Source organism: Lycium ferocissimum, chromosome 9, assembly GCF_029784015.1.
Source record: "Lycium ferocissimum isolate CSIRO_LF1 chromosome 9, AGI_CSIRO_Lferr_CH_V1, whole genome shotgun sequence".
Taxonomy (NCBI): domain Eukaryota; kingdom Viridiplantae; phylum Streptophyta; class Magnoliopsida; order Solanales; family Solanaceae; genus Lycium; species Lycium ferocissimum.
Window position 1 is genome coordinate 42,629,805 of NC_081350.1, and position 27,964 is coordinate 42,657,768.

Consider the following 27,964-nt stretch of genomic DNA (forward strand, 5'->3'; position numbering starts at 1 on the left):
TATAAAACAAGATATTACTGATTGATTCTACTCGAATTAAAGTAGCCAATCAAGAAGTCCATAGTAGAAAGTAGAAATTAAACCAAGAAAAGAACTTATAATTGATTAATGTTTCTGATGAAGGTATCAGCAAACTGAGTGTCAGTAGGAACATGTCATGAGAAGATGATGGATCTTTGAGTCTTATTATTCAATTACAAAAAACTAGCTAGCTCATGAGATAAAAATTACGATTATACTAGGAGATGGATGACAGACTCATTCTTTCAATCAATGGGTGATACACTTTAGTAATAGAAGTGTATCTAGGAACTGAACTTTATGGGTTCGAGTTCTAAATTTTAAAAAGTTATTTAGTTTAGATGAATCTGTAACTAACAAACTACATCGCACTAGTCTAATTAATAGACCAAATCAATTTGGGATTGGCTATAGATAAAAGGAATATAGTCATGTACAGCATATACAATTACCAATCTAAGTTGGTAAATAATCAAGAATTTCAGTAGAGATACTAGACAGCCAATAGGCCATCTTTTATCTGATGCTTTGTCTTCACTTTGCTATAGTGGATGAATTTTGACATAGAAATAGCATGAAAATTGCAGCGTCAGAACTAATTTTTATACTTATTTTCTTCTGGACCAGCACTTATCCAGATTCGTATCGAATAGGTCTACTAACAGATAAAATGCTTGTCCAGAAGAAAATAAGTATAAAAATTAGTGCTGACTAAGCCAATTTCATGCCATTTCTCTATCCAGATTCGTATTGAATAGGCCTACTAAGAGATGAAATGTTTCTTATCAAAACTATATTCATTTTCGAACTAATATGTTTAGTTGAATTCATTGTAAATATATTTGGTATATCAATCTCCGAACGGAGGAACTCCAACTATCTCACCACACGCCTAGGTGGTTTTTTTAACCAACATTAACTCCCTAAATACCTAAAGATTTCTCAAAACTACTAGTATATATAATGCTTATATTAGGGTATATACGAATTTCAAAGAATGCAAGAAAAAAAAAAAACAATTACAAGCCATGAGCTTCAACCGACAAGTCTTTAAATCTGGTTCATATGTTGTTTCCACTAGCTAGTTAATACGTAAGATTCAGGATCCAGAATTTTGGAAAGTTATTATAGTGGTCCACTGACCATTGTCAAGTAATGTCAGATTGTTTGTCTGTATTTTTAGGTGTATATATGAAGGTACAATTATTGATTGTTTCCAATTTATACACGTTTCAAGAATGTGATTTTTTTTGTTTTATCTTCACTGCTTTTATCCTATTAAATCTGGAGTAATAGTGATGATGGACCCTTGTTGTAGGTAAAAGTTGACCCCATAAGATCCAAGTAAATATATTGCTTGTACATATCACATAATCACAGACTTGATAGTATGAGATGTTAGCTATTTCAACCTAAATTATGACGGTACAACAGTAAAAACTTACTTATATTCGGTGTTTACATCGGACCATATTATTTCATCATTGTTAAAAAAAAAAAAAAAAAAAAAGTTAGAGTATGTGTTAATTAACTATAGTTTAACAATAAGTCGCATGTGAAGACATCTGTGTCATGTATTTATAGTTTTGGTGTAAATACCGAATGCAAGTAAGTTTTTTACACAATTTCTTTCATTAAGTTTTTTACACAAATTCTTTCATTAAAGCTTCAAATGCTTGTATATCAATTTTTAAAATTTAAGCATTTGGCAGTCTAAACTTACTGGTCTGATTAATCTGGATTCAAGCCACCTAGGCCTACTAACGAAGGTAGGACGATTCCTTCCAAGAGTTTTTAATTCTAGGAATTCAAATCGAGACCTCAAATAAAGAGCGAAAGAGTTCCGGTCATTCTACATGCCATCCAACAACGGAGCTATGTATGGTGAAGAGGGTTCAATTGAACTCCATCGCTGGAAAATTGTACCGTGTATATTAGGAAAAACTTTATCATGTATATATATAACTCGTTGAACCCCTTTTATATATTAAAAAGTTTATTATAATGTTTTTTGAGTTTTTGGCTCCGCAGCTACATACATCCCTTGATGGTAAAAGCTTATATGTCATTATACATCCATGAATTTAGTGAAGCATGAAAACATTGAAAAGTATAGCACAAGAGTTATTAGGAAAACCACCTACACGTTTGAAGGAATAAAAAGAGAGTTGGATAAAAGCCAGAAGAATACGAAGAAGAAAAAAATCTGGTTATGCGAAATCTTCATAAAATAATTTGGTCTAATTAGAAAAAAATTTGAAGTTAGAGATGGAGAATAAACGTGTATGGCAAGTCAAACCTCTCTAGAATTAATAATATTTCACTATAATGGTAAGTTTATTTTTGGAATCGATTTTACGTTATGTCATATTATATATTCTATATAACAACATCTCGCTACATTAGTCAAATAATATCCGACAAATGACGATGTTTTAGAAAGGGTTGAATGTAATATATAAAAAATGAGCATATAATATAGTACTCATTCATTATGTACCTTGGAAAAAAAGTAGGAAACAATACATCCATTGTGCTCTAATCACTTAAAAAAACTAATTAAAAATAAAGTTACTTTTAAACAGGGATATTAATTAGTACTACAAGTTAGGTAACTGTAATTGGCCCAATATTCATGAAGTTAACATCTGTGGATGATGACTTATTTTTATCCACAATATTATTTCTTGGAGCTGAGAGACTAAGCTCCAAATCAAGAGCTCCATTTGAAGAAATGGACTTATTTGGCACTTTATTGTGATGAGAATTGTGTGATCCATAACTCCAAAGAGGAACTGAATAAATCTCTTCAAGTTGTGGAGAATTTTCACTCTCTTCTCCCAATGAATTTAGGTCTAGTGAAGATAGTCTGGTAATAGCTTGACAAGCTTCTTGACAATTATGAGCAAAATCTGCATGTTTGTTGTTGCTCCTTGCCTATCATGTTTACAAATAAGAGTTAGTAATCAATTCTATGCACTGATGGTACAACAAATATTTAAACGATCAGGTCAGTTATAAAATAATTATAAGTGAATCTCTATGATGCGCATTAATTAGCAATCTGACATAAATAGTAACTTGCTTGCTATATATAGGTAAACTACTTTGATTATGTAAGAAAATCTTTATCAATGCGTATAACTCAAATTCTAAGTTGTTTGGATCCTCCGGAAATGAAGCCGCATCCGTTTGATCCTCCAAATGCAAGGATCCGAAACTACTAAAAAAATGCGTGTATGTCAGAAATTGGCTCGTCGTTATTGGATTTTTGACGAGTTGTCAAAAATTCACTTTTTTATAGTGGTGCGACACGTGTGTAATAGCGGCAGAGCTAGAATTTTCATTAAGAAGTCAAAATATAGATAAGAAAACACACGAAAAGGTCAAGCAGATCAACATATAGTACATATACTTCACACAGTGTAATTTTCTAAAAAAGGGGGTGTCAATTGATACCCCTTGAACAAAGTTGACTCCACCATTAATGTGTGATGGTGTTTTGGAAGATCCGAAAAAAATAGCTTACATCCTATGGATATAATAGCTCAAAATTTCTACTTGGAAAATTGTGAAATTGTGGCTAAAAATAGATGGTTTCAATCCAAAAACATATATTTACCATGTCAAATAGGCTTGAACGTCTTTTCTTTTTGTTGAGACTTGATTGTCTTAAGAAATATTTTTGAGCATGACTTGCAACTTGAGTTGGAGTCCTTGTTGTCACAAAGTTTCTTGAAATTCCTCTCCAGTCTCCTTTACCTAACTTTTCAAGTCCAACTAAGAATCTTCTGTGTTCCTCTTCTGTCCATGGAACTCCTGTTGATCCAATATAAATATATATCAGTATAAACTAAGAGAATATTTCTATTAGATATATTAATCTTGACAATGGCATAATTAACCCCTTCATATAAGTTGCAATTAGGCCATTATAGTTGTGTACAAGTGCTTAGGTCGATTATATGAATTTTCATTGTCTATATACCTTCATTTGAGTGCATCTCAGTTTAATGTGAACATGCTCACTACACAAAAAAATACTGGAATGAACTATAAACTTCGTTGTTATAATATATCACTAAATAGTTTGTAGCTAACAAAATTTTGTTGTTTAGCTATAAAATTTGTCTGTCATTAATAATTCATGTATATTTAGTTGTTCATAATGTCGTTTCCAGGCTAGGCTAAAGAGGGAAGGGAGGGGTATAGTTGGCTGATAGCCAGCGTAAAACTTGTCTACTAAAAATATATATGAATTATTACATACCTTTCTTTCTTTCACCAACACAACCTACGAGAGTACCATCAGAGAGATAACCATTATTAATGGAATTAGTACTTTTTTCACAGCTTTCATTAAGAGATGGAGAAGGAGATGATGAGTGGCTATTTGTTAAAGCCAAACAATCAAAACTAAAACTTTTCTTCAAATTATGAATAGAAGAAGAATTAGATGTAGAATGGGAGATATCAAGTTGCACTCCAAAAAGCCTTAATCCACCAATAAAATTACTAGTACTAGCACATTTCAAAGTGCTACAAGTTCTTGAATTGTGACCAATGTAACCACAATGTGAACATTTTCTCCCCATTTTCACATAGACAAAAGGGCTAGTTTCACTAAGTTGTTATTTTTGGTTGTTGAAAGGGGAGGAGGGGTTGAACATGTATCAACAATTGTTTAGTTGGCTTAATTTATATGATGATGATGTGTTGTAGTACAAGGTAGGGTTTCTGAAAATACCTAGAATATGTTAGACCAAGAGAAGATGATTGGTTGGACATTAATGTTTTTGGTTGGATATATTATCCAACTTGGGGGACGTCTTTTAGAGTGGAAAGGAACAACTATTGGTATCTCTACAACCGACAAAATTAAATAAGATGGAATTATTGTGGGAAAATATCATAAAAGGTTTATCTCACAGAATATCATTACAATTACAATAGTAGCAAAGGCGAATTGAGAATATTGAGTCGATGAATTTAAAATAAATTAATCATCTTACATGAGTATTTTTTTATTTTTTGTCATTTATAAATATATAGTTTGACACGCAAACAGTAAGTTCAATTGAACCTGTAGTTTTCGTCTTATCCACATTTGAGTACATACTACTTTTCTAGATTTAACTATTATAACCAGTGACAAAGTTACTGTTAGCAAGATGATTCAATTAAATTTCCATTCATTAAAAAATTATATTACGTAAAAATAATTATTTTTGTATATCGATTCATTACTGTATTCCTTTGTCAAGTGATAAATGTTGAATTCTAGCGCTTTCTTTTAGTTCCGTTGTTAAAATTCTAGCTTTGCCGCTGATTATAACTCCTTATAATTGAATATTTAGTTGATGATATTCAGCATATGTATGCAGTATGCCTAATCAACCAATGTGTTGGCATGTTTTAAGCACGTAAAACATCAACTAAACTACAAAAAGTACCATTAATACTTCCACTTTGAATTGTTAATCACTCCATTATCTCACCTCTGTTGTTGAAAAAATATGGTTAATAAGGTTCATATTGTCGTAGTTTTTTGGTAAAAAAATTGAAGTTCGAGTCCGTGCGTCTAACCAACACACCAATGAATCTTAACACCAGACTTAGGCCCCGGGCCAAAACTTATAGCATCCTTTGTCGACCATATGTTTCAAAAAAATAAAACAACTTACATGTCGACCAATATTTAAGGTAATTCCCAATATATGTTGCTTTTCTTTGAAATTCTACCGTCTGCCAATGAGTACTTGGCTGTAACACCGTTGTCATTATCTCAAATAACACTGTATAATCTAAATCTTTAACATGATAGCAACTGAATTTAGACTGGGTTAAACTTGAGGAATATCTTTCGGTAGTACTACTGGTCTACTACTTTATCGCAAATGGGATGACAACCCTTGCTAAAGGTATAGTATTATGTATCTTTATTAATAAAATCTCTGACAAAAAAGTCTTAATTTTTTTAACAAATATTGTCCCTATCCATATAGAAAAATATCCACATATTTATCATCATTGTACTTGCACCCCCATGATATGGCATGGTTATCCCTTGAAGGAATTTGATTTGAAGAGCAAGATAAACAAAAATATCTCTCTTCCTAACACAACTCCTGATTTTTATCTTGGCATAGTACAAAGTTTTGATTTAAATATCTTGGCACGCCACAAGTTGGGTATGCTAATGCAAGTATAATGTTAAGAGTCGTGTTTTATCTGTTCATCCTTGAATCTTATACCAGCTAAACATGGACAGAAAAGAAAAAGATGTATTCCTTCCGTCATAACTTATAATTTATGTGACAGTAGTTTCCTCGGAACAAAGTTTGAGAAAAAAAAGAAAGATTCTTATACTTGTGATCTCAAACATGTCGTAACATGTAGTGGCTATAAGATATTTGAAATTTATGACCGTAAACATGTCATTATATTTATGTAGTCGTAGAAGAATCTCATATAGGGATAAGCTTGGAAGTTTAAACTGAAATATTAAAATGCGTCATTCTTTTTTGGACGAACCAAAAGCTACCTAAGAATAAAAGGCTGGTCACATGCAAACCATCCTATAAACCGTTTGAAAAGCTTTAACACTCATGTTGGAAAATTTACCTGCCATAGCTACCTCTAAGACTTATTTATGAATAATAACTACCTTATTTTTTATTTAATTTTTGTAGCTTTATTTTTCCAAAATTACATTTCATAACGGTCCAAAGTAACTTTTGAAATACATGTCCTCTTTATTATACCCTCACTACACATTTAAGATTTATCATCTTCTCCAAACCCTAAAAAAAATTCTCTCTCTCTCCCCTTCCCCTCACTGCCGCCTCTTTCCCTCCCTTTCTCCATCTCCAGCCTCTATTCTCCTTCCCCTCACGTACCCCTCCCTCCCTTCTCTATCTACACCACCCACGCTGCCGTCAACACCACCATCACCACCACCACTATTACTACCATCTCCATCTCCAAACTACAAAAAACCTTAAGCTTCTAGTTCTTGGATCCGAAATCCATATGCTTCGAGGTATTAATGTTAACAAAATGCCAACCCCGGTAAAGTGTAAAATATAAGTTTTACAATAACCCAAACTTAAAATAGTATATCGTATTCATACAAAGAAAATTGGTGAGTCTTAGAAGTGTTTTTTAATTGTGGAAAAATCTACAACAAATTTCAGATTAACTTTGTTTATTCAAGTCTCTTTGTTGGCATGTGATGTGAAGCTAGTGATAAGTAATTATCCGAGCAGCATGTTAGAAAAAGGACACTGCAATGCACATAAAAACTCGTAGCTTTTAGAAGTATCAAGGTAGAGTTGTGGTGGTTCGGTAGGGTTTGTGATTGTGGTGGTTGTTTTTTATTTTTTTTTATTTTTTTTGTTATAGTGTATTTTTTTGTATTCGCTTTGTATTTCGAAGGAGAAAATGTATATTCGTCATTTTTTTTAGTGTATTTCAATGTCTTTGTTTCGGTATATTTCCGCTATATTTCAATGTATTTCTAATTTACGAAATAGTTTCTGATACATTTCATTGTACTCCATTGTATATACGCATACTACATTTTTATATTTCTTAAACAATCAACCATATTTGATTGTATTCTAGTGTATATATATTTCTGTATTTGGAAGTATTTCTAAAAGCCTGGAATGGAGTAATTTGGAGAGAGAAACGTGGGTTGTTATGCAACTTCAGCCGTTATGCGTGATACATGGTTGATTTAATTTGACTTACCATTTAAAATGAAAGAAGAGAATATGTTTCATAAATACAGCTTGTTTTTACTCTGCGAAATTTTGTATTTTCATGTATTTCAAAAACGTGAAATACAAGCAAATACAACAAAAACCAGCAAAAAACTTTTGAATGGAGTAATTTTGATAGAGAGACGTTAACTGTAATGGAACCTCATGAGGTTTGCGTGAAACATGAAACCATTAATACAAATTACCATATAATTTGAAAAAGATTTTTATTGCCGTAAATATAGCCTTTTTTTTATTCAACGGCCATGTTTGTATTTGTGTATATTTAAAAAAACGCGAGATACAACTGAAATACGGAATAAAAGCGACTATGAATTGTAAATCTTCAACTTGTAGCTATAACTTGTTAGAAGCTGTTAAAAGGTAGTTATTTGTGTAAGTTTTTTATAATTTATATACTCTAGGAGTCAAGTCCACTCTTTAATAGGAGAATAACCAAGCCCTTTAAAATTTTGTAAGTACAATTACAAAATGGACTTGGTTGGTTGTCCAAAACACATAGTTGACATTCCAGAAAACTAGAATCAGTCACATCTGGGAGATCCAACATGCTTTTTCACAGAAATTACGATTAATTACAGCAGTCATCCATACAAACAAGGAGTGTCTTCCATCAAACAAGAATCTAACTCTAACCAAGCAAAGAATGACAGAGTAACAGAGAATGGAATGGGTTGAAGACTAGTATAAAAGCGGGAACTTGGTTGCAAAGACATACAATTACAAGGCAATAAAGAAACAATATTAGTGCTCATGTGAATTAGCAGCTTCAACACTCAACCACGAGATTCTGTAAGAAGCAACTTTGAGATATACAAACTTTGACATCATTGAGGTTCATTTAATCCATTCATCACTTCTCAGTTCATTGTTCCTCCATAACAAGCTTAAATAATGAATATGGTCCTTGTACAACATTGTTCGCCTCGCTAAAACTTTCTATCAAACGGGCAGGAATTCATCACTTGTTTTCACTTTGTCAGAGAATGAGGTCAGAAGTTGCTGAAAAGTAAAAACAAAACAAGAAGTCTTTATTGAAAATGTTTTTCTATACATAGTAACAGTAAGTCTTTATCCAGAGTTATGAGTTCAGAAAGATTCCGTGTAACAATGTCCATTCTTTTTAACTTAAGAACTAGTTATAGCAGCGCATCAACTAGGAAAGACTATAGACCAGGTATTTAGAAACCTTCCACATTACTAACTTTAATCAGTTGGTCCGTTAAAAGCACAAAATAATATTGATCTTTAACTGCAAAATGAAGTAATGAATTTTTGCAATCTACCCAGTGAGTTTAGATGAGATGCATAAATGCCAAGTACTATAAACCAGGTATTCAGTCAACTGAACTACTACCATTTTGCAGTCAAAATACACTTAGGGGTCGTTTGGTTGTTGGTTAGAGTTATGCAAGGATTAGTTATTCCATCTTCTACCTTGCATAAAATAATATATAGATTTCTTCATAACTTATACATGTATTAGTTATGTGGGATTGTAAGCTGGTAACCAAAAACCGTACTTGGTATGCTGAATTTTATGCATAGCAACTAAAATGCTACCAAACATGATATTAGTTATAATGATTTTAATACATGAATAATTCACTTCCTAACCAGCAACCAAGCGATTAGTGGTTGATTCTAATAGAAAAGACTTGTTACCACAAAGGCATTACATGTAGAAAAAAAATGATGCCATTACAATTCAAAACACTAATGTCATACATAAAATTTCTTCAATAGAAGGAATTCAGGACTTTAGAGGTCAATCTTCAAACTTTGCAGGAAAGAGCTGTAACTTCTATTGCCAGTCTACATCAGATGGGCACTTACTAGCACCACCAGAAAAAAGATCTATGTAGGCAGTACAAGAAACCCGGGAAATAATGCAACCACAGATAAGATTCATCACCAAATATTTAAAATGATTGGCTTTAAACACCAGGCAACCAAGCTTCAGCTTGATGCAACTCAAAAGTACAGGATGTAACAAGCAGATGGTTTAGTATATTTTTAGAACAACATATGAAAAATAAAATAAAGACGAGTGGGCTTACAAATAAAAGATGCTAAGACCCACTCCAGCTTCTAAATTTGCAAATTCCACGGCGATGTTGAGCAAAAGAATCACGTATTGACTGTACCATGGAACAAACAACTGGAAATAGACCCAGCTCTTTGTGCTGCTCCTGAAAATGCGGTTGCCTTTTGACATCATTTTAGAAGAGAGCTATTATAAATCGAAAAATTTAAATCAACTCAATACCACTTGAGCTAGTCGATCTTCAATATTCCCAGAATTTGTATCAGTGGGCATAAATATCTTTCTATAAGCTGCTCTCAGGCTCTTAATCTGGATACTTGCCAAGAAAAATATAACACTAAAATCAGGGATAAAATAAGTTAAGGACATAATTATAGCTATTTAATATATTGAAACTGATAGCACATCATTCTTTTAATAGCTTGTAATGATACGCTATAATAGATTAAGAATATCGCAGAAAGCAAAAATAAATTGAAAAAGTAATGTGTATATCTCTTAAAAACGTCTCATACAGTAACGACCATAAAAACAGCATATGCGTATCCAATTTGAAAAGATCAAAATTCTATTTGACACCCAAATGTGTTACTTAAGAAAATATTGAATAACCTTAAGTAAATGATGATGGACGTCTCAATTTACCAGATTATGCAACATGTCTCATATGTCAACCTTTAGGATCAGTATTTAAATATTTGCATAAAATTTATTCCTCATTGGGTGTATTCTTACTCAGCACATGTTAAATATATGCAGCAGCATGTCTTTTCTACAGAATGAACAGTACGGAACAGAAGTAATTTTTTCTTAATTGATTAAAACACTAAAAAGTACAAAAACAAGTCATGGAAAATTTTAGAACAGAGGATTAAACACATGCTTTTCCAAACACAATTCGGGATTTTAGCCACTGAGACACTAGGATAACAGTAGGCAAAAGAGTTAAAATACAAACCAGTAATTTTAGTAGGAATTATAGAATTATATGACCAATGTAGTGAAGATACAGGGCCAATTTAAAACCTCAAGAGCGATCCATATCATACATATATGGTTTTTCGCTAGTCAACATTTAAGTTCCTACAACTATTTGCTAGAAACATAGAGTAATTTTTTTTTAAAATGAAACAAACCTCTGTAGCAGAGAATCCACGTCGTCTTAAGCCTTCAAGATTCAACCCACGAAGCTCAGCTCTTTCGCCAGAGACAATTATGTACTTTGGAACGTCTTGAGAAACCTGGAGAACAAAAAGATTGAGATCCAAAAGGGACACATTCGTGATCTCAAATTCAGTTAAGCATGCTGCAGTCCGAGAATATATGTGCTTTCAATCTTAGGAATACAGAAGAAATAATTTGAAGATATTCAACTTAAAGGAAGCGGTTCGAAGCTAAACTCTCATTAGGTGCAAGTTATAGTGAAACTTAAGAGTCTAGCATTTATAAGTGGAAATATCTCTGCCTTCAGGAAGAACAGCCAAACTATCAAATTATTGATATATTAGGTTATCATGACAGAAAGACCGAGTCTTTTGAAAAACTCTATTGTTCCGTTTTATTGGAGTAAAACACCTAAAAGACAGCAATAATTTGAATTAGAAAAGAATCTTACCACTGAACCACCACCAATGAAAGAAAACGAACCAATACGGCAAAATTGATGAACTACAATACCTCCTGCAGTGTGAGCGTAGTCCTGTACGTTAATAATATAAACCATCATCTATTAGTCAAATTAATTTTTCCAGAATAGGTCATGATTCGGAAAAATGACTAAAGAGGGATAATCAATCACCTCCACCACAACATGACCTGCAAGAAGTGTATTGTTTGCCAAAATGTTGTTGTTGCCCACTTTGCAGTCATGAGCTATATGGCAAGAGCCCATAATAAGATTATTATGACCAATAACCTGTTTATATAAGGTTGTTACAGAAAACTATGTACTAAAATTTATAATACAGAAAATTCACGAGCTAGTTTCGTACGGTTTTATCACTTGGACTTGAAGATCGATGGATGGATACATGTTCCCTGATTTCATTGTTGTCACCAATCTCGAGAAAACACTCATTCCCAAACTGAAAAATGGTCAAATTACAAACATGATAATGATTATTTGCGCAAATAAGCACCACCTACTTAAATTTGAGGGTGGGGGAGAGAGTGATAATGATGAAGAGATGGATCGTCATATTGATGGAGAAAACTCTGAGCTCATAAGCCAAACAAAAATGCTTCTCAATTCAATTGCAACACACATTTAAGGAGTCGTTGGTTGATGGTTAGAATTATGCAGGTATTAATCATGTAGGGATCAGTTATGCAGGGTTTAGTTATTCATGAATTAGTTATTCCATCTTCTACCATGCATAACTAATATACATAGATTCCCTCATAACTTATACATGTACTAGTTATGCGGGACCATACACTGGTAACCAAACACTGTACTTGATGTGCTGAATCTTATATATAGCATCTAAAATGCTACCAAACATGGTACTAGTCACGGTAGTTTTAATATATGAATAATTCACTTCCTAATCAGCAACCAAACGACCCCAAAATGTATATAGTGTGATAGAACAGTATTGAATAAATTTAGCTGTGAATAAATCATGATGTTTTCCGAATTGTTTAAATTTTTTCCATTAATGAGTTTAACATCAGGATACTGACCTTATATTTCATGTCCTGGCACTTAACACCAATTACAGCATGATGCCCAAAAATATTGTTTCTCCCGATGACTGTATGACCAGGAAGATCATCTCCAATTACAGCACCACTGTTAAAAACATGCACCTAAATGGTACTGGAGAGAACAGAAAGGAAGTAAACCCAAGTACGATAAAAAAAAATTAACTCACGTCATTAGTGTGCAATTGTCCCCCAGTTCAGTATTTCCAAAGATGTGGCTTCCAGGGTACAGTTGACAAGCCCTTCCCAACTTTGCGAAAGGCCCAATGGTACAGAAGGGACCAATTGCAACGCCCTACATGCAGAGAAAGCTCATTTAACTATCCGCAAATTGCTAGTTCAGCTAAGGCCTAACCATTTACACCTGAACATCTCTAGTAAATTGGATAAGCTAAATTGTGTCAGAGGAAGAAATGTGGCATATCCAGATCGATCAATCAATCAACCAACTATGTGTCAATCCAAACTAAGTCAAATTGGCTATATGAATCCTCTACGTTCATTTCGCTATATCTCACACGTGCCCAAACAATAACAAATATTGTCTTGTACGGCAAATTTATTTGGGGTTGAGATATAACGTTTTACCAGAATAAGAGGATTCTTAGCAATTGGCAAACATTGAACCTGATACAAGTGCAATAACGACTAAGCCTTAATCTCAACTAGTTGGAATTGGCTATACTGATCTTTTAGCTCCACTTTATTCTATATTTAACTAAGTCAGCTGATTCGAAGATAAAACGTTATATGAAGTCCCTCGACTATAAAGATGTGTTAAGTATAGTAGTATAGTACAATACCTATTCTAAATTAAGAGTGCAGAATTATCCAGTGTTAACCATTTCACATCTCAAATCCTCAATAGCTAAGTTTGTAATAAAGAATTTATCAAATATGACAACAAACCACCAGGACATTGAGATTAAATGTTGATGACCATGACCTATTCTTATGCAACAAGAAGTATGCAACTTTTTCCTTAGCCCCTTAACTTGACATGACCAACCTGAAAGTTAAAACCACAGGTTCCAACCCTAATCAAGTGTCCTAATTTTCCAAACTATACTAATGTTAGCAAAAATGACAAAAATGAAAAGAAAAAGAAAAATATAAACTACGCCCATGTGCAAAATATGAGTTTTCAGCCAAAATTGTCCATTATCTACGGGAGTAGGTCTATTTTGGTCCTTCAAATATAACCTTGAGCATCTTTAGTCCCTTAATTTGCTAAAGCGGAGCACCTTTGGTCCAACTAACAGAATGAACTAAAAAACTGACGCTGACTACCAAAAACACAAAAAATGACCCAAAAACAATCGGTCGACTTTTGAACCGACCGAAAACCCAACTGATCTCAAGTTTTTAAACAAAATTTCTTAAATAAAACCGACTGAGCTCAGTCATTTTTTTCTTTTTTTTTTTTTTTTTTTTTTGGCGCCAAAAACCGGAAAAATAAAAAACTGAAATAAAACCGACTGAGCTCTGTCATTTAGTAGTTTTTTTTAGTAGTCACCATTAGTTTTTAAGTACAGTCTGTTAGTTGGACGAAAAGTGCTCCACTTTAGCAAACATACTAAAGATGCTCAAGGTTATATTTGAAGGACCAAAATAGACCTACTCCCATAATAAGGGACAATTTTGACCAAAAACCCTGCAAAATATAGCAGGTCCAGAGCTGGATAGAGGAAAAAGGGTGTTTATTATGACAGTAAGCTTAAATAATCAAACAAAGATAAATCTTTTTAAATAGGTTACAGAGAATTCATATGACCACCCCGCGCTAGTTTGAGGTTTAAACACAGTTGATTGATTGAATAATGAAGCAAAGAATAAATGCTGCCCATCAAACAGACATCAGAAATGGCAAAGACTTGAAATTTCCATCAACAGAAAGGCATAAACAGAGAAAAGAATGTATCTTTACATCACCCAAAATGGCACTGCGATGAACAACAGAAGAGGGGTAAATGAATCTTGGTTTTCCATCAGTTCATCAAAGGGTTTTTCTTACTCCGAAGCATCTAAAAGATATCACCAGAGGTTCCAACCCTAATCAAGAGCCCTAATTTTCCAAACTATACTAATGAAGGAAAAAATATGAAGAAGCTACAACCATGGTGCAAAATATAGCAGGTCCCAATACGACTAAAGGAAAGGAGTTGTTATTATGACAGTCAGCCTGGTGGCATATATCCTGTGGAATTAGTCGAGGTTCCCATAAGTTGGCCCGGACACCACGGTTACCCAAAAAAAAAAAAAAATGACAGACAGCCTAAAGAGATTAATCTAAGATTAATTTTCGATATAACCAGTCCCAACTAGTTCGGGGTTGAAGTATACATGATTAAGTGACTAATGAAGCAAAAATAAAACTTGCTACCAAAACAGACATCTATAAATGGTAAAGACTTTAGATTTTAATGAACAGAAAGGCATAAACATAGGAAAGAATGTAACTTTACATCACCCAATGACCCAAAATGGCAATTGGATGAACAACTGAAGAAGGGTGAATGAATCTTGGTTTTTTCATCAGTTGCATCAGTGGGTTTCTCTTCTTATGTGCAAAATATAGCATATGGTAATTCTTTTATATGATTTACATAGAATTAATATAAAAGAACAAACTAGTTTGGAATTGAAGCACAGTTGATTAAAGATGCAAAAATAAATGTTGTTCCTCTAACAAACATCTATAAATGGTAAAGACTTGAGATTTTGAAGAAAGAATGTAACTTTACATCACCCAAAATGGCATTAGGATGAACAACAGATGAGGGGTGAATGAATCTTGGTTTTTCATCAGTTGCATCAGTTGGTTTCTCTTCTACTGAAGCATCTGCACAAAAATAAACAAAACAAAAAATAAAACATCAATACTTCAAGTTTTGTAAATATTTAAAAAAAAAAAAAAAAGAAAGAGGAAAAATGGGAGCTTTACAATTGACTGTGGAAGAAAATTTGCTGAGAGTGAGTCTTCTGAGAGCAACAGAGAGAGGTCTGTGACTGCGAAAGTAGAAAAGGGAAGACATTTGTGTTAGTAAAATTTGGGGTCTCTTTTGAATTTTCATGTATTTAATTGGGGAGAAATAGGCAAATAGACCCTTTTTAAATGTTAATAATCAAGTTTTAGCCAATTTTAGAAATAATTAATTAATTATACTTCAGCTCAGCCACTTTTAATAGAGACACATCATTTGTTCCATCATACTTCTCGATTAAGATACGAAAATTTTAGAAATTTATCTATAGTTTTATTTGTTAAAGTTTCGAACTCCGTTATCATGGGTTGAAGTTGTTTTGTGTTTTAACTAGGGGGGATTTTCTTTCATATCCTCCTATTTTTAGGATAACGAATATTGAATAAATGGACTAACGAGGGGTTATGGATTTGAAGGAAGCATAAAGGAAGAAGCGAAGCATAGATAGTTGTTTAATGCCAACGTCAATAACGAAAGCTCACGACAACAGTCTTTCTTTGAAATTAGCTGAATGGATTGATCCATTCATTCTGTTTGTTTTAGCAGCGGGTCTTCGACGGGGTGAAGCCGTAACAAGATAGTTGTAGGGAAAATTGTAGCTGAATTGTTCTTTCCACTTTTAAAGTGATTTTCTTCAGTGAGACTTTAAATGGTGGCCCAATATTAATAAGCGATTCTAAAATCGACTATCTGGGCTACTTTTACATTAAATTCCCATAGTATTAAAATTAGCCATACCAATTTTGGAGGAATGGAGAAGAGTGTTAAACATGTCTTTGTGATAATTTTGGGGGTATCTTTCTAATTTTCATGTATGGACCAAAATGATGAGCAAGAAGGGATCGTTTGATAGCTGGACAAGAGATAAGTTATTCATGTATTAATCCCTACATTAACTTATACCATATTTGATAGCTAGTAAAGAGTCACCTTATTCAAGTATTAATTTTTGCATATTTAAACCGCGTTTGGTAGCTAGTTAGAAAGTAAGTCATTCATGTATAAAATTAGTAAGACGTTTGGTTTACAATTTAGAAACCCGCATAACTAATATATGTATAAGTTATTAGGAAATTTATGTATTATTTTATGCGGGGTAGAAGATGGAATAACTAATACATGAATAAAAATTTGAAATGACAATATTACCCTTCTCATTCCCCACTTAAATACTTTCCTTTTATAAACCATTTTTTTGTATAATTTTTTAATATAATATTCTACTATAATATTTTAATATTTTTTAAGTAATTAATATCATACTTTTAATTGTAAACAAATATTATAATTTTAAGAAGTATATACTAAATATTTATTAACTTTTAATATAACAAATCAACATTCAAAGAAATAATTTATGCATAACTAAACCTTGCATAACTAATACCTACATTATTTATACCTGCATAAATAATACATGTATTACTAATACTTGTATAATTAATACTTATATTCCTAATACCTGCATAACTAATGCCTGCCACAGAAGTTATTGTTCTTGATGGAGCAGATTAAAATATTCAAGAGATCACAATTTAAATTATATTTTCAATCCTGATTTGATATCCTAGCTAGATTTGCCTCTGGTCTCTAGACAAATGAGGTATAAAAATATAAAACGTATGAGATTTAAATTAATCGGTTTTACTTAGAAAGAAACCAAATCACCCTAAAATTTAAAGACGTGTAATAAATAAAATATATAAAAGTATGAGATTTGAAGAGTAGCAGAATTTTCATCTAAACATAAGTAGGAGTCCCATGACCGCTAAGTTAAAATAACATTACAATATGAAATATAACTTAATGTAGATCACTGCAGCACGTAACATGCAATAGAAATCAAGAAATTAATTATCATTTTAAAGTTATAATTTTTTTTATGTCATGATATTTTGTATGATTAAACTATAAATATGTTTTTTAAAATTAAATTTTGTTTGAAATATATATATATAAAGGGATCAACAACAACAACATACCCCAGTGTAATTCACGAGTTGAGAAAGGGATCATTATTTTTAAATCACAAAATAAAATGATGAATTGTTGAGTCAATTAGTTTGTAATCTTACACAAACTTATTTTCAATTTTATATTTTCTTTATCAGGAAAGTTCTTATTGAGTTATCTTCTTTCATTTAAATTGTAAATTAGTACTGTACTAAATTATGTTTTATCAATTTCCTCAATAAGCTATTATTAATTGTTTACGTATTTGTCTTGATCACCTAAAGTTACAGTACTTTTCTTCTTCTAGAAAGTTGACTGGTTAAAATCATCCCAGGTGTCATCTTTCTCTCTTTCATAAATGCTCCCTTAAAAAGGGTTAAAAAGTCTCACCAAACGCCACCAGACCTATTGCTCATGTAATTTGAATTCTCATTTTGATCAACCGGCTGTGGAAGCTTTTACAAGAAGTAACTAGATAGATTAGAGAGAGAAAAAAGAAGGACGACATACTTCAAAATGCCATATGGTTATGGAGAACGTAACACCTCGTATCGTTAACGACCATGATCTTAGAGAAGTAGATAAAGAATGTGAAAATTGGAATTTTCCTGTTCGGTTGTAAGTGGCACCACGTCCACGTAAATCAACGTAAACCACGGGATTTCGAACGAAGAAGTTACGTTGTTAAATGGTTATGGACACAAATCAAAGCATTTTGAAATTTGACATTTGGATGTTACATTGTTAAATACGCGTATTTCAAAATACGTCCCGTATTTCAAAACGTATTTGGAAGCCGAAAACTTCCTTGATAAAAGTTGTAGAGCTTTGAAATACCTTTCCAACGGTATATTATGGGGGTCAAAGCCATTTGGACATGGTTTGAAAACCGTATTTCAAAAATGTTTGGACGTGTAATTTTGATATATTCGTCCATATAAGTTCAAATCATTATTTTCATTCCTTCAAGCCACAGAACGACCTATCAAGAACACCAAGGTAAGCCTACTCTAATTATTCCAACTCAATTCTAACATATACTCTAATGATCTAAATAAGAAATCATCATTCCTAAAACTAGGGTTTTCAAGAAAACCCATCTCAAGGTTCAAGATTTTGGAAATCCTCTTCAAAGCTCAAGTCTTTAATTCAAGTTTTGGAGCGACTAAGGTATAATAGAAGCGTGAGGAATCTCTACGTTCTTCCCCGTGCTCCGTTTCTTGATATCCATGAAGTTCAAACCCTAGGGCATTAAACCCGACTTATTGGTAGCCCGTATTTATGTATTTATATACATGAACTTTGTATCTATATTCGTTATTGTATTCCTAATCTTCCATTACGGTTATTAGGAACCTAAAATCCATTGAATCATGAATTCTTCCTAGTAATGTTCTCATTATGTTTATATAATTTTATGATTTTATTAAGTTACATGAATGTTTTCAAGTCAATTATACATATAATTATGAACTATTGTTATTAATGAATCAAGAACATGTTTGCAAGACTACGAAAGTTAATACCATGTTGGTTATTTCAAATCATGTTAAAGTTATTTCGTGAAATTATGATTACAAGTTATTTACAAGTTATTTCACGAAAATCATTTACCAACTATATCATGTTCATGTTTTTGGGATTTTATAAAATATAAACATTGGGATAAGGGTTGTAAGTTTTATATTTACAAATTTTAAATCTCATATCCACGGCAATTGTTTTTTAGGAAGCAATAAAAATGTTGTGGCATTCCCCACGTTAAGGATTTCTTGTTTCGGACTTTACTCACGTTTCGTATCATGTTCAAGTTACATTCGGTTTCGGTTCGTTAATACCTATGTTGTGCCATTTTTCATTTAAGTTTTATATTAGTACTAAACGTCCCTTTTGCCGGGGCACTTCACGGTGCGAATCTGGATTTTTCGAGCATATTGGGATTTTTAACTTATGCCACTCCTCCGGGGTTCAACGTACCATGCACGTATAGTAGTTTATGGTAGTTTTGTAGTTAAAAATAAACTTATTAGTTGATATTGTATGATATTTTTGCTATGAGATAATTTCAAGACTTTATTCCATAAAGTATATTTTCAATTCATTTAAATTGCATCATATAGATATATTGTTTTTTGACAAACAAGCCCATAAATTTTATTTTTTGTGGACATGGTTTGAAACCATAATCATGTTTGGACATGTAATTTGGATATCTTAAATTGTATTTTCTCTTATAGACATAAAAACCCACAAGTTGTGATAACTATCAAAACATTCTTAATATTTATACAATGTTACTAAATGAGCAAGACATAGTCCATAACAAAATTAATACGCTACTAAAAGGCCTTTTTAAAAAATACAACATCTATTGATCAAACTTTAGTTTAATAAAAATAAAATTTAACGTGAATAGTAATGTAACTACTCTTTCATATAATTCTTTCACATGGTAGACATAAATAAAGGTTGGTGAAAGTTAATAAGGTTGGTAAATGGTTGGTGGGAGTAATTGTTAAAAGTATTTACCAACTTGTGAGTCTTTTTTTATAAAATATAAACTTATGGGTTAAGTTTTATATTTAAATTTTTTAAAACCATGAATTTTAGTAGGCGTTTGGACATGCGTTTGAAAAAGATGGTTTTCAAACCTCAAGTCATAAGACATTGATTTGGGGTTTGAAACCATTTTCAACTTTTTTAAATATAAAATTTAACTCATAAGTTTATATTTTATACAAAAAGATCATAAGTTGGTAGATATTTTTAATTTGTTATCAATCATTTACCAATCATTAACTTCCACCAAATTTTATTTATGTCTAACAACCTTTAATTTTGTAAAAAAAGATCCATAGTTTAATTTTATTTATTAAACTAAAATTTTATCAATTGATGTTGTATTTTTAGAAAGGTCTTCTAGTATTAATTTTGCGGTTGTTATGAATTAGCGTATTAATTTTGTTATGAATTATGACTTGCTCATTTGGTAAGATTGTATAAGAATTGAGAATGTTTTGATAGTTTTCACAACTTGTGTGATTTTTTATGTCTATAAGAGAAAATACTCCTTAAAATATGTATGTCCAAATCATGTTTCAAACTATGGTTTCAAACCATGTCCAAACGGGTTAGATGATTTCGGGCTTGAAACCATAAGATGAAATGCATGTCTAAACACTGATTTCATCTTATGGTTTCAAACCATGATTTCCAAACACCTACTTATACTCAACTATACTCTCTCATTCGTTATTGATTTTATTGTTTAGTAGCGCTAAATTTAAATGGATGTATCGGTCAGAATTTTATGTGCACCAATCAATAAAGATGGTGTCTGATTAAAATTTAATTAAATATCATAAAATCGTGCCGTTAATGAATGAGCAATTTAAAGCCTAAAAATAACGTTAGGAGCAAATTTTACAAATTTGGTTCAGTAGGTGAAAAAACGACATTTTTAATCATTTCTAATACGTTAAGGACATTTTTGACCCCAATGAGTAAAACAAAGGACAAATTTGATCCAGTAGGCAAAATAAAAATATTTTTAAAACCATGTTTACTAAGTTAGGACATTTTTTACCCTTTTTTATTTTATTAATAACTCCTTAATAAGTATACCAATCAATTATGGATAATTAAAAATGAATGGAGGGAGTATTTTTATTTAACCTTCTAGAAAAATTGACTTGTTAGAGTCTTCCCACGTGTCATCTTGCTCTGCATACTAATTCTTCCATATAAATAAGTCCTCCAGTAAAAAAGGGCAAAAGAATCTCACCAAACACAGCCTTTTTATAATTTTTTGGCCTAAACATAAGTACTCCCTCCGTTTACTTTTACCTGTCACGTTTTGACTTTTCACGCTATTTAAGAAATAATGATTAAGATAGATATTTTACCACAATATTCCTATTAAATGGTGTATAATTATATTGGAGTTGGGAAAATGATTTAAAATGAGTTATAAATGCTAAAGGTAAAATAGAATTTTTTTTTGTCTTACTTTAATATGTGTTTTTTAAGAAAAAATGAAAATCCAAAGAAAATAAGGACATGCGAACGAAGAGAGTATTTAAAAGCACCTTCTATTTATTACATATACCACAAAAAGTAGAAAAGACCTTAAAACTCAAAATCACTTAAGTTTCTTTATCAACCAAAGTAAGGACATGCACAGATTTCAGATAATTGTGTTGTTAATGGAGAGAAAATTTTAAGCTAGAAAATAGTTTAGGGGCAAATTTTATTTAATAGACGGAAGAAAGGATGATATTTTTGAGTCATGTCAAACACGACAAGATCCAATTTTAATCCAATAGATGAAAGAAAGGGCAAATTTGATCAAATAGTTGAAAGTTGCATAGTATTTTTCTTTAATATTCTAGAAAGTTGACTGGTCAGAATCTTCACACGTGTCACCTTTCTTTATATATTAAGCTCTCAATAAATACCCCATTAAAAAGGAGGATAAAATCTCACCTAACACCAAAACGACGACGTAATACTCCAAGATGCCAGCCGGAGACTACCGCAACGCCGCCGTAAACCACCGTAATGCCTCGCCGGCGGCGCCACATCCACCGACAGACACGGCTGAAGAAGCCATATGGTTATGGACACAAATCAAAGCCGAGGCTCGGCGCGACGCCGAAGCCGAGCCGGCCTTAGCTAGCTACTTATACTCGACTATACTCGCTCATTCTTCACTTGAACGTTCACTCTCTTTCCATTTAGGGAACAAACTTTGTTCTTCAACACTTCTTTCTACTTTGCTGTATGATTTGTTTCTTAATACTTTTTCGACTGATCCTGACTTACGCGCCGCCGCGAGTGCTGATCTACTCGCGGCGCGGTACCGTGACCCGGCTTGTGTTTCGTTTTCTCACTGTTTGCTTAATTACAAAGGCTTCCTTGCTTGTCAGGTCAGTAACTATTTATTTAATAGAAAATTACACTGTATGTTAATTGGTCTGCCTTTGTATATGTTGATATATGTTGGTATAAGTGTTTGTATATTTTGGGCTATTTTTTGTAATGTAAGTTTTGGGCTATTTTTTGTAATGTAAGTGACCAAGTTGTATATTTCTGAAGTTTCCCCTTTATTTAATCCATTGACGTTCATGCTGTATGCCTTTGTATATGTTTGTATATGTTGGTATAAGTTTTTGTATATGTTTGTATATTTTGGGTTATTTTTTGTAATGTAAGTTTTGGGCTGTTTTTTGTAATATAAGTGACCAAATTTTATATTTCTGAAGTTTCTCCTCTATTTAATCCATTGAAGTTCATGCTGTATGCCTTTGTATATGTTTGTATATGTTGGTATATGTTGGTATAAGTGTTTGTATATTTTGGGCTATTTTTTGTAATGTAAGTTTTGGGCTATTTTTTTTTTTTTTTGCAATGTAAGTGACCAACTTGTATATTTCTGAAATTTCCCCTATTTAATCCATTGAAGTTCATGCTGATACCATGAAATTGTATTTCTAGGAAATATAGGGACTTTTGTGACAATTTTCTGGTAAGTTGGGGGCTTTTGAGTAAGAAAAGATGATTTCTCTGGAAATTTCGAAGTTTAGGTGCTTTATATGGAAATTTGTGGATTGAAGTTGTTGAAGGAGTCCGTAAAGTGGGGACTCAAATTTGCTAATGGTGTGGTTGCCTTTGGAAGTTAATACCGGATTAAATGTGTCACATTTCGAATAGTTTAAGGGAAAAATTGACACATATTCGCTTATTTTGGAATTGGAACAACCGTTAATAGGAAGAGTATTTTGAACTATTTGACTAGTTAATTTTGGTTAAAAAATGTAACGGCCCCGACATTTTTAGGTAAACAACATAACGGAGAATAAATCTGACCTATTTTAAATAGTTTAGGAATATATAATATGACCGGTCAGAATCTTACCACTTGTCAAATTTATTTGTATACTAATTTTTCCATAATATGAAAATTTGGTGAGTGAAGTTGTTGAATTCAGAGTCGAGCCAGGATTTTCAATTAGGGGATTCAAAATATACTGATACTATGAAATTGTATATCTAGGAAAGATGGCGGTCTCTGTGACAATGGGGACTTTTGAGTAAGAAAGTTGAGATGCATTATATGAAAATGGGATGATTGAAGTTGTTGAATTGAGTCTTTATTGGGGAGAATCTAATTTTCCCATTGTTGCCTTGGGAAGTTATACCAAACAAAAGCTTGACAGAGGATCTTAAGAAATACTCCCCCCGTTCCAAATTAACTTTGCTTTTGCTAAAAAAAAAACAAAAAAAAAAAATTGTCACTTTAGGAATTCAAGATTAAAGTTGGCAATTGTTTCCAATTATAAAACCTTAATATTGTTAAAGAAGTAGTTACTTTTAATACTGCTCAAACTCAAAAAGCACTTAATAAATAGGGGTAATTTAGTAAACTAGGTACTTCGAGCTTGGAACGAGCATGAAGAGATTAACGATACTTCTTTTATCTTTTGAGTTGTTCTGCCGGATCGGTCGCTCAAGATCTTTGGTCTTGATCCAGACTCGATGAAAAAAATGGGATCACTTCTTATGGACTCGTTGAGAATGATTCTGATCTAGTTCATGGCCTATTAGAAGTAGAAGCCGCTCTGGTGGGATCTTCACGGATAGAAAAAGATTGCAGTCAGTTGATAATGATCGAGTGACACTGCTTCTTCGGCCCGAACCGATACCTTGTATTTATTATTTTTCCTAATAGACGTGAAAAGAGCTAAAGTGTCACTTAAAATGGGACGGATGGAGTATATGCAATCTACTTGAAAATGAGACTGATAATTTGACCTTTTTTATTTTGGGATTTTACATTGTTCAAGACTTAGTTGGCACCGTAGTATTATGTTGTAACAATAGGCACATTTGTTAAAGTATTACTTTAGCAAGATAGTTGAAACAGATCATTCTTTGGATGTATACTTAGTATGTGCTAGGATAATAGTTGTAAGTTGAAAAGACAGTATTTGAAACTGTCACCTTCTCAAAGAAAAAGAAAAGACAGTATTTGAACTTGAAGCTGGAAAAACATTCGTGGAAGTTAACGTTTATGTTTGGACATGAACTTCACGTGGAAAAGAAGTTTGTGTATATTGTGAATTTTTTTTTATGAGAATATTGTGAATTTGTGTAGAAGTTGAAGACTGGAAGAGCCTCGCTTGAAATAAACTTTCAAACTGCTATATTTCAAGATTTCACTTATCTCAGCACTCACTTGATGTTGATTTCTATATACTCACCATTTACCGATCAAAAAAAATATTTCGCTTATAGTTCAAAAAGATCAAATAAGACTTCAAACTTGATATCTGAGACCTCATGGCCAATCTACTCTTTGCCAATATTTTTTCATGGCTGAACGGGTTAAAATGGTGAATGAAGCCATGGATTGTGATGGACAAGTTAAAAGCAATTGATGAAAAGAGTGAGGGGTCAGTATAGATTGTTCTCCTGTTGTCCTACGTTTTATTGGTCATCATCCCAAATGATGTGTTTGTTGTTTGCTCAGTAGTCACTAGTATCTGGTTGGTAGGTAATGATTCGAAAGTAGTACAAAGATAAAAGGTTGCCAGTTAGGTGGTCTTCACCCCACCTCACACAACACACAAGGAACCAAAGAGTGGAGGAAATTTAGAAGTGATCCGGAACTTAGCAGCTGCCAATTGGGGGTGGGATAAGCTTTTCTTCTTCACTAGTTTATTCCTCCCAAAAAAAAAAAAATTCCTGTAGCGCTCGCGTTCCCTTTTTTTTTTTTTTTTTTCCCCTTTCTATCCCATCACAATCCATTATGAGAGAAGCTGCTAATGGAACATTGTACCTCTGGGGTTTGTTATTTATTTGTATAGGAAGGCACAAACACACACACATATATATATGCGGATGTAAAGTGATCTATGCAGTTTATCTTTGCTTTTCTGTTAAACGATGTTCGTTAGCTATCATGTGCTGAATTGGCTCTCCGCTGATAATGAAATAGCCTTACATGCATTTGGACAGTTCTCCATAATCTAAATTGAAAAGGAAAAAGTAAATGTTTCCTTTAGTTTAACAGTTTTGAGATGATTTTTTATTTCAATAATATGAGTAGCTATAGCACTCGTGGAAATTGAATATTGACAGATTCTTGTGGTTCTGCCCCCACTCCCCTTCTTGAAACAAGTCAAGGGGCATACTTTTCACTTCATATCATATTGACTCTCTGCAAATGGTAGTATTAAGTGTTACTTAATGTATTAAAGGATGGAAGGAGTGTAATTTAAAAAAAAAAAAAAAAGGGTATTACTTAATGTTTTATTTTCCAGGCACATCGAGTTGCTCACAAACTTTGGACCCTATCCCGAAGACCACTTGCACTTGCACTTCAATCCCGGATCTCTGATGTTTTCTCGGTTGACATTCATCCAGCTGCCAAAATCGGAAAAGGCATCCTCTTTGACCATGCAACAGGAGTGGTGGTTGGTGAAACTGCAGTTATTGGAAACAATGTGTCGATTCTTCACCATGTAACCTTAGGAGGAACTGGTAAGATGGGTGGTGACCGACACCCTAAGATTGGGGACGGGGTGCTCATAGGTGCAGGTGCCACGATATTAGGGAACGTAATTATTGGTGAGGGGGCCAAGATTGGTGCCGGATCAGTAGTATTGATTGACGTGCCACCGCGAACAACTGCAGTTGGGAATCCAGCAAGGTTGGTGGGAGGAAAGGAACAGCCAACTAAGCATGAGGAATGTCCTGGAGAGAGTATGGACCATACATCTTTCATTTCTGACTGGTCTGATTATATCATATGACTTACTTACCATGTATGCTATATCTGCAAAATAACAAGAAGTCGTCTCGGAGTCTAGCAGAGAGGACAGAGGTTAAAATCTTAATGCTGTTTTTCTGCTTTCACATACTGTCTCAGAGGGTTGAAGGCTCTTATTTTTATGCAGAGATATCTTCCTGGGGTCTCCTTACAGCAATTCCCATTGATGGCACAAATATATATGTATTACGAGTTCAGTTCTACAGATTGCCTTTCGGCTTTAAATATGTTAGAAGCGACTGTCTGGCTTAGTGTCGTCCTATTATTGTTCTTCTTATGTATTCTAATTTTAACGAACAAGGTAGTTATGTTGTGTGATATTTCTGAACTAATAAGGGTGATTCGGACCCACCAGTCCTGCATTCAGTTTATAAAATCCATAGTTCTGTGGGCTTGTGCTAATATAGGAGCTTTAAAGTGTTTTTTGTATTTTGAGTTAATGAAAAACGAGTACGGCATTGTTCCTGGAATCTTGTTATTCAGTCGTTACCTATGTTTGTTGAATATAAATGAAAGCTCTACACTCTGTTGAAGGCATGCCTAGTGCCTACTGTGCCTATAAACGAATGCATTAAGCCTTTCTCCTATAAGCATGTGTCTGCCAAAATGCCTCTTTAGTTCCCCAGACCCCACAGTGTGAGATTTCACTGGGTATGTTGTTGTTGTTGTTGGTTCAGAAGTCAGTCTCTACCGTCTCAGAAAAGGCAATATGAGTTTTAACATGTTTCTTTAACACATGCTTAGGGGCAAGGATAAAGCTTTTAGTTCAAAAGCACAATTTCGCATGAGACAGATGCAAGGGCCCCAGAACGCTAAAAGGTGAAAGAGCAAGAATTGTAACGACCAAAAAGATAAAAAGACAAATGATATAAGGAGGAACTAACGACACTCTGTTCTTAAACAATTCATGGGTAGAGCTCAGACAATAACCGTCCTAGCTTTGCCGTATTTTTTTGTTTCATTCTTCTCGCTTGAATTCATCCTGAACCAAGGATGCATTTTGGAGACACATGCTGACATGCATATAGGAAAGCTAACGACTACAAAAGCTAAAAGGCTACGACTACAAGACAAGGCAGAAGCAACTCGGTTTTAAGGAGAAATTGAAAGTGATTGATAGGCCAAATGAGGGTTGCTGATTGCAGGCTCTATGCCGGACACTTCACATGAGCTTCATGACATTGAAGAGGGGTCCAAAGAGCAGTATTGATGTATCATAGTGAGCAGTTGGCTATTGCATTTAGTTCTAATCAGAAAAAGTGGATGTTAGGCAAGCAAGGAAGACTGACTATGCATTAACAGTACTTCTCAAGTTGATTTTATTGTCCTTGCAGATCGGTCATCCATATAATATACAAAAAGAAACTTCAGATATTTGAGATCTTTCTCTTTGAATAAGATCTCAATTCCAGCTAGGCAAAATTTCTTTGATGAAGGGGATTGAAGAGATCCAGAACTATATCCTTCACAGATATTAAGTTTGATCTTACTTGAGCCGTTGCCTTGCCATTTATATACTGATCTTACTTGAGCCGTTGCCTTGCCATTTATATACTATCATCCACCTAGTCTCAGTAGAAGAAATTTTTACAATCATAACCCCAGAAGTAAATAATAGATACTAGAACTGATT

General features: G+C 33.1%; 3 protein-coding genes and 1 long non-coding RNA gene across 9 annotated transcripts; 1 reads left to right on the forward strand and 3 right to left on the reverse strand.

Moving 5' to 3' along the window:
- Window positions 1–2,487: 2,487 nt before the first annotated feature.
- On the reverse strand, window positions 2,488–4,813 carry LOC132030924 (transcription factor MYBS3-like). Its single transcript, XM_059420721.1, has 3 exons — window positions 4,292–4,813; window positions 3,644–3,840; window positions 2,488–2,958 (listed from the first exon to the last, which is right to left on the reverse strand). Exons 1-3 carry the CDS (start codon window positions 4,614–4,616, stop codon window positions 2,629–2,631), a joined length of 852 nt encoding a protein of 283 aa, XP_059276704.1. The 5' UTR covers window positions 4,617–4,813; the 3' UTR covers window positions 2,488–2,628.
- A 3,582-nt stretch (window positions 4,814–8,395) lies between these two features.
- LOC132030925 (probable acyl-[acyl-carrier-protein]--UDP-N-acetylglucosamine O-acyltransferase, mitochondrial) lies at window positions 8,396–15,774 on the reverse strand. 5 transcript variants are annotated; one of them, XM_059420724.1, is made up of 11 exons: window positions 15,506–15,774; window positions 15,306–15,403; window positions 12,732–12,856; window positions 12,541–12,649; window positions 11,847–11,939; window positions 11,654–11,770; window positions 11,471–11,554; window positions 10,992–11,096; window positions 10,078–10,164; window positions 9,869–9,994; window positions 8,396–8,810 (listed from the first exon to the last, which is right to left on the reverse strand). In XM_059420724.1, exons 1-10 carry the CDS (start codon window positions 15,633–15,635, stop codon window positions 9,881–9,883), a joined length of 1,062 nt encoding a protein of 353 aa, XP_059276707.1. In that variant the 5' UTR covers window positions 15,636–15,774; the 3' UTR covers window positions 8,396–8,810; window positions 9,869–9,880. The 5 variants fall into 5 exon arrangements, with proteins under 5 accessions (XP_059276707.1, XP_059276706.1, XP_059276705.1 ...); XM_059420723.1 differs by having other exon boundaries at window positions 8,396–8,747; window positions 9,869–10,000; window positions 15,506–15,772; XM_059420722.1 differs by having other exon boundaries at window positions 9,869–10,000; window positions 15,506–15,763.
- A 6,169-nt stretch (window positions 15,775–21,943) lies between these two features.
- On the forward strand, window positions 21,944–26,801 carry LOC132030926 (serine acetyltransferase 5). 2 transcript variants are annotated; one of them, XR_009408134.1, is made up of 3 exons: window positions 21,944–22,426; window positions 25,823–26,385; window positions 26,459–26,801. XR_009408134.1 is itself a non-coding variant. In XM_059420727.1 (2 exons), exons 1-2 carry the CDS (start codon window positions 22,016–22,018, stop codon window positions 26,312–26,314), a joined length of 903 nt encoding a protein of 300 aa, XP_059276710.1. In that variant the 5' UTR covers window positions 21,945–22,015; the 3' UTR covers window positions 26,315–26,801. The 2 variants fall into 2 exon arrangements, 1 of the variants encoding a protein (XP_059276710.1); XM_059420727.1 differs by having other exon boundaries at window positions 21,945–22,426; window positions 25,823–26,801.
- On the reverse strand, window positions 23,779–24,515 carry LOC132030928 (uncharacterized). Its single transcript, XR_009408135.1, has 2 exons — window positions 24,197–24,515; window positions 23,779–23,923 (listed from the first exon to the last, which is right to left on the reverse strand). It is a non-coding gene; the product is annotated as an uncharacterized LOC132030928 (long non-coding RNA).
- Window positions 26,802–27,964: the final 1,163 nt, after the last annotated feature.